General features: G+C 44.8%; 1 protein-coding gene across 1 annotated transcript; it reads left to right on the top strand.

The window, feature by feature from the left end:
- The first annotated feature begins 350 nt into the window (after positions 1-350).
- Positions 351-2357, top strand: LOC110897251. The gene is made up of 2 exons (XM_022144014.1): positions 351-1935; positions 2209-2357. The coding sequence occupies exons 1-2, from the start codon at positions 351-353 to the stop codon at positions 2355-2357; spliced, it is 1734 nt and encodes a 577-aa protein (XP_021999706.1).
- The last annotated feature ends 5298 nt before the right edge of the window (positions 2358-7655 follow it).

Genomic DNA, 7655 nt, shown 5'->3' with positions numbered 1-7655 from the left:
CAAACATCAAAGAAATGAAAAAATTAGCAGGACGTTTAGCCGCGCTCAATCGTTTCCTAGCTAATCACGCCGCAAAGTCCTTTCCGTTCATCAAAACATTGCGCAATTCTATGAAGAAAAGCCAGTTTCAATGGACTCCGGAAGCAGAGAGTGCCTTCCGTGAGATGGAGGATTGCCTCATCAAGTTGCCAACACTAACCGCACCAAACAAAGGAGAACCCTTGGTACTATATCTATCAGCTTCTGATAGGGCTGTCGAAGCGGTGTTACTTGTCGATCGTCAAGGTATCCAAACACCAGTTTACTATGTGTCATGAACCTTGACCGACCCAGAAACTCGGTATGCCATCATGGAGAAATTAGTCCTCGCGCTGATTCACGCTTCAAAACGGCTGCGCAGGTACTTTGCCAACCACGTTATCCATGTGCTAACAAATTACAACATTGGCAACATTCTCGCAAAGCCAGAAATATCAGGACGACTAGCCAAATGGGCGATAGAACTGGGAGGTCACAATGTGGTTTTCAGACCACGACCATCAATCAAAGGCCAAGTCTTGGTAGACTTTATGACGGAGATTCCAGATGACAAAGATCGAGAATGTAAAGCAATGGAAAAAGCTGAGAAGAAGCAAGTAGAAGAGCCATGGTTGTTATACACAGACGGCGCGTCTAACGAAGACGGAGCAGGTGCAGGGCTTAGGCTGGTAAGCCCCGACAAACATGAATTCACATACGCCATACGCCTGGATTTTAAAAGCACGAACAACGAAGCCGAGTATGAAGCTTTCCTGGCTGGCTTAAGGTTGGCGATCAAAATGGGAGTCCGACACATCGAAGCGCATGTGGACTCCATGCTAGTAGCGGGGCAAATCAACGGCCAATACGAAGCCAAGGGGGATGTAATGGCACTCTATCTCAGCCAAGCAAAAACGTTGCTACAAACCTTCTACTCCTACAAGGTGCACCACATAAACAGAAGCGAGAACAAGCCAGCAGACGCGCTGAGTAAACTCACATCAACAAGTTTTCAACACCTAGCAAAGGATGTGCGCATAGAAGTTTTAAGCAACCCATCCGTTCCACTCAGAGAAGTAAGCATCATCCAGACAGGGATAACTTCTTGGATGACCCCAATAATCATGTACCTTCAGTCTGGGATTCTCCCGGAAAACAAAGCAGAGGCAAGAAAAATCCAATACAAGGCCGAGCATTACCAGATGGCCGATGGAATTTTATACAGAAAGTCATACCTAGGCCCGTTGCTAAGATGCGTAGACGCCGAAGATGCAAACTACTTAATCCGGGAAGTTCATGAAGGAATTTGTGGTATTCATGCTGGGCCTCGAATGGTGGTGGCAAAAGTGATGAACGTCGGGTACTACTGGCCCAGGATGCATTTAGACGCTGTGAAAGAGTTGAGAAAGTGCAGTGGATGCCAGAGACATGCACCTAAGACCATGCGCCCCAAAAATGAACTAGTACCAGTCACAACCGCATGTCCCTTTCAACAATGGGGCATAGACATGGTAGGTCCTTTCCCGGAAGCACCAGGGGCAGTCAAGTTCATAATAGTCGCAGTCGACTATTTTACCAAGTGGGTAGAGGCGAAGGCACTTGCATCAACCACGTCAACAGTCGTCAAGCGATTCATATGGGAACAAATCATATGTCGTTTTGGCCTACCTCTCAGAATCATCACCAACAACGGAACAAACTTCGCAGCAGACGACCTCGAACGATGGTTCAATGAATTGAACATCAAACACACCTTCTCTTCGGTTGCGCACCCGCAAGGGAATGGTCAAGTAGAGGCAGTCAACAAAAGCATTGTTGATGGTATCAAGGCAAGGCTAGGCGAGAAAAGAAGAGGTTGTGTAGACGAACTGCCTAGCATATTGTGGGCCCATAGGACAATGCCAAAGACAAGCAACGGTGAGACACCGTTCAGCTTAGTCTATGGGTCTGAAGCAGTCATACCAGCAGAAATCGGGCTGCCGTCTCCACGAATGTTCTCCATGAACTTAATCAACAATGAAGAAGAAAGGAGGATTGATCTGGACCTCCTAGAAGAACGGAGAGAGATGGCAGCAATCAATGAGGCCAAGTACAAAACGAAGCTGGAAAAATATTACAACTCCAGAGTCCGAGTCTGCACTTTCAACCCGGGAGACTACGTCTTAAGAGACAATGAGGCTTCCAACGCAGAAAAGCCCGGAAAACTAGCCCCCAAATGGGAAGGCCCGTATGTCATCGAGGCAGTACTCGGCAAAGGAGCTTACAAACTGCGCACCATCAACGACAAGGAGGTTCCACGAACATGGAACGCTCAACAGCTTAGGAAGTGCTATATGTAAAACAGCTATGTAATCGCAAAGGCCGAAACGCCAACACATTTACTTAATACAAGAAGTGTTTGGTTACTTTTATTTCATGCGAATTTCTTGTCACAACTGCATTTATTACTTCGGGAGTACACGAAAACATCAATGGCTCGACCATAGGAAACGTTGTAGACCTCCAAGGCTCGTCACAACCAAGTGCACAGCCGGGTCGGAAACACAACCAAAGCCTACAAAATGCCAAAACAAAACTTCGTGCCCACATAAACACGAAAATATCAATAGCAAGGTAATTAAACATTGTAATGCTCCCAAGGCTGCACACAGCTGAGCTCACACAATAACCTGCAACTCGATCACTTCGTAGTCACAAATCAACGTGCGTACAAAAATGATAGAATAAAATGTTGTAGTTAACACAACATCACCTGTCAGCGCCATCATTCATTCGTGACACCTAATCAAAGTAATTCCACATGCACATATTATGACGATAACAAAATTCGCATAAGCATAAAGACAACGTTAAAATATCCTTCAACAAACGTGATCAAGTACCCACATGCATAACAGGTAAAACAAAATAAAATTGTCTAAACAAACCATCAACATTACAGGGCCAATCAAGGCCATACGCGGCTCACAGGCCGGAATCCACCAGTCAAGTATGGCTGGTACCAGTACCTCCTGCCACACCCGCGTCATCTCCAAGAGCTTTCTTAAGCAGAGCAACTCCATCTGGTTTCCGGGACAACTTCTGCGCAGCCCGAACGACAGCAAAGTCAAGGGTTGAAAACTCATCGCGCTTAGCAGCATATGTGCCGTCACAATCTTCTTTATGCAACTCGAAATGGTAATCTTTCTCTTTGTTAATAACCGCAGCATTGCCCTCAGCATAACCAAACTTCCGACCACTATTGTAACCCGCTCGACCCAACTCGAACATATAAGTAGCAAGTTCAGTTGAGTTTAAAATACGGTCGGCAAGCTGCGTAAAACAAGGCAACAAAATAAAAGAAAAATCACACAAATAAAAGAAGAAGAAAGAGAGGGGCAAACACAAAGGAAATTACCAAGGGTACACAACGAGAAAGCAACCATGTACTATCAGCAGACGCCTCCTCAGCAAGGAGTTCAGAAGCTCGACACTCAACAGTCTTCTCGTCAAGAAGGCGCTGTGCAGTTTCACACTCCGACGCCTTCTGCTGCACAAGAACCTCCAACTTATCAATTCCAACTTTTCACCAGACAACCGAACAATCGCTTCACGCTGCGATTGCATCTCAGCATTGGTACGCTCACACGCGGTTTCCCAATCTTTTTGTTTTTGAACATTAACTTGTTTTTGTTCCTCAAGTTTCTGTTCAGCGTCGGACACCCTCCACTGCAACCCTTTCTTCTCTGCATTAAACTTCTCCCTCTCTTCAGCAAACAACCTCTTTGCATTCTCAAACTCGACAGTTTCTTCTCCCATCAACCGCCATTCACGAAGAATTTCTTGAGAAGTGGCAAAGTAATTAACTCCGGCACGCACATGGTCGTCCAACAAAGCAAACCGATTACGGTTCTTCTGGAACATCCTTTCAGCGGGAGGAAGAGACATAGAAAAGAATTCATGACAGTTGTTCACATCATTCATCCTAGAACCTTGAGTAAGGTTCCAGCGCGGGGCGTGTGGTAAGTCGTCACAAGCAGGATTCTGGGTTCCCCAAGAATCAGCAGGGATATTTCCAAATTGCGGGCTACGAACCGCACCAGAAGTAGCCCCGTCACCACCAGAAGGGCGCTTGGTATAAATGGTCTGGCGCGGAGTAGCTTCACTGGACTCCACCTCCATCTCGATACCCTTACCCTTATCATCAACACCCTCACCACCAGCACCACCAGCATCACCACCACCTTCACCCACGTTTTCAGTAACCCCTTCATCTCCCTTCTTCGTCGCTTCAAGATCATCGCGGGGAGGGGTCAAGCCAACCGTCATCGACGGAGGGGAAGCAGGGGGCGTGATCTGGGAAATATCCACCATCCGAGGCTTCTTGCCAGCTTTGACCACTGTCACAAAACAACAATTAAAAACAACTCGAAGAAACACGAAAGAAGTATACAACTAAAAACCAATTACCAGCAGGAGGAGCAGACGCAGCGTATATCTCCTCCAGAAGATTCCCGCGACCCCCACTAAAAACACCCAGATCAATCTCAGACTCAGAAGGCGCGGGAGGAGCCTCCTTACGGAGTTTCGCCTTTTTGGAAGCAAGAAAAGCAGCGGATTGCTCATCAAGTTTGCGTTTATTATCCTCGAGGGATTTTTTCCTCATATGCTCAGTCAAGGTAGCACTGTCATCCGGATCCGACTCTCGAGTTTTCTCACCAACTCCTAGACCAGACAACGTGTCAGAGACAACCACATAATCTAGACAAGGAAGCGCTTACGAGAAGTACCAGCAGCCTTGCCCTCAGCGGTTTCCTCTTTCCTCCCAGACTTATCAGTCTTCGCCTTTTTCCTTGTCTCTGATGTGTGTAAAATGCAACATATAAATCACATCAATTAAGGCATAAAACTAACCCTTTTTAAGTACTAATGTTGGAAAAAGAGTGTTTTTGTCTTCCTTTTGTATTTTCAGGATGAAATGAGCTCAAAATCACAAAAGAAGCAAAAAGACAGCTAATTCTACCATCAAATACAAGAAAAGGAACAAAAGTGGATTGCCCGGACCCTCAACGGCATCTCCCAAGGCAAAAGAGAAGAAACAGAGTCTGAACACGCCCCGTGTCCAACGAACACGGGGGCGTGCCCAGGAAGCAGCAGAAAAGACAAACCAGTAGAAGCTTCCATTGCCCACCACGGGGCCGTGTCCAGCGGGCACGGGGGCGTGGTGAAAGTACAGCAGGCGCATTAATTGTAATTCGCAATTACAATTAATGAGGAGAGAGAGTGTCAGGCGGGCACGGGGCCGTGTCCAGCGGACACGGGGCCGTGTCCAGCCTTCTGTTCAGCCTATAAATAGAGGAGCTTGGCTTCATTCTCTCTCATCCCTTGGCACACCACCTCTCTCACACCTCATCCACCACCCACCACCACCATAACACCATCATCCACCACCATCATCCATTGTCCATCGTAGAGTGTGTGAGTCGTCTCGGGATCCAAGATTGATCGTAAGAGTTCTTGACAATCAAGGCCATGTTTGCCTAAGTCTCTTACATCACTTGGTGAAGACAAGTGTTTAGTATAATACTTTTTATTTTTAATCTTTTGCACTTTTTATTTGGTTTTGTATTAATGACTTTAATAACTAGTTACTTATGTTGAAGGTGATCTTTCCTTATCATTTGTCCGTGGTGTCTTGGCATTATTTTACTGTCTATATAAAATAAAAGATTTTCACCATTCATATCTCCACGGTCTATATGGAGGTATGTTGGCTACCTGGTCGGGGGTTAAGGGAACGGTTTGGTAAGGGTCTTGCCCTTGTTCAGCGTTTAGAGGTCCTGCTTGGGACCTGGGTCAAATTTAGTAGGTTCTCCTTCAATGCACATAGGTATTGGATGGCGGGGATCCAAACTCTTTGACCCCCTCATAAGTTAACTACTATTAATACTATAACCCGGTTATTTAGGACTGTATCCCTGCTGACTCAGACTACTTAGCCGAGGGTAACGTCGCCGCCAAAAGCGGGGCCTACCATAATTTGCATTAATAACTTAATTCATTATCTATCAATAATCCGACCCTTTAGGATTGTATCCTTGCTGACTCAAACTACTGGGTTGAGGGTAACGTCGCCTTCAAAAGAGGGGCCTACTACAATAACTAAGATAATCTCTTAAACAAGTGCAAAAGTGCGAAAATAATCAAAGGTTATACTAATACACGTGTCGGATCCAAGTGATTCATCTTGTCTATCTGTTTTTATTTTATTTTATTTTTCAGCATTTAGTTAGTTTTTATTTTTCTTAGTTTAAACATTTTTCTCACTTTTTGATTTGGTTAGACGTTGAGGATAAACCGGTATTAAAAGCTCTTGTGTCCTTGGACGACCTCGGTATCTTACCAACACTATACTACGTCCACGTTAGGTGCACTTGCCCATATGTGTGTTTAGTGTTAGTGAATATCGTGTTTTATAAATTTAAAACTTGGCTAAAAGTGTAAAAAGGGCTTAAATATACATCTAAAAATATAACACACTTCACGCACATCAAGTTTTTGGTGCCGCTGCCGGGGACACAAGGATTTTAAGAAAGCTTAAAATCGACGGCCTAATCAGTTTTTCAAAACCTTTTCAAAACGCGCGCATTTTTCTGCATTTTAGTTTAGTTTTGCATTTACAGTAGCCTGAACACGGGGCCGTGCTCGCTGAACACGCCCCCGTGCTGCATATTTTTAGAGTAGATACCCAGATACAGAGTCTGAACACGGGCCGTGCTCATTGAACACGCCCCCGTGCTCAGCGTGACCAGTAACTTTAATTAAAACGCCCAGATACAGACCCTGAACACGGGGCCGTGTTCACTCAACACGGGGCCGTGTCCAGCTTCTGTTTCAGTCTTATTTTTGTTTTCTGGTCCCGAGACTCAGTTGTGGTCTGTTGAGTGATTCTTATGGATCAATACTCAAGAGGTTACAACTACACCTATGATGAGGATGATTATAGGGGTAATTATTGCACTAATTGTCGTAACGCACGCTCGGTTCAATATAATAACTCATATCAACCATCCAATTCATACAACCATTATGAGGAGCCCAGGTACGAGCCATCAACTTCATACACATCCTATGAAGACCAAAGGTATGAACCTGCTCCCTCATACTCATATTTTGATGAACCAAGGTATGAGCCTTCATACTCGTACTTTGAAGATTCAACATATGAGCCACCACCTTCATACTCTTATTATGAGGAACCATGGCGTGAACAACCCACCTCATATGAGTACTATGAAGAACAAAGTTTCGACCCTTATCCATCATATACTTACAATGAAGAACAATGGTGTGAACTATCTACTTCATATGAGTACTATGAGGAACCAAGGATCGAACAACCGGATTCGAGCTTTGAGGATCCAAATTCTTTCAATCTCACCGAAGTGACCAATAGGATATTAGAACACATTAAAACTATCGAACGTTGCATAAAAGAATCTCGCGCAAGGGAAGAGGAATCCCGCGCAAGAGAAGAGCTAAAAAATGATAATAACGTAGAGATAGTTGAAAGTGTAAAAATGGAAGAACAAGAAAGTGAAAAACCGACACATGAGTTAAACAACGAAAATGGTGAGTCCGGTAATGTTAAAATTCAA

This window comes from Helianthus annuus, chromosome 2, assembly GCF_002127325.2.
Source record: "Helianthus annuus cultivar XRQ/B chromosome 2, HanXRQr2.0-SUNRISE, whole genome shotgun sequence".
Classification (NCBI taxonomy): Eukaryota; Viridiplantae; Streptophyta; class Magnoliopsida; order Asterales; family Asteraceae; genus Helianthus; species Helianthus annuus.
The sequence above is the reverse complement of the archived record's forward strand: the minus strand, read 5'-3'. Positions and strand labels throughout refer to the sequence as shown.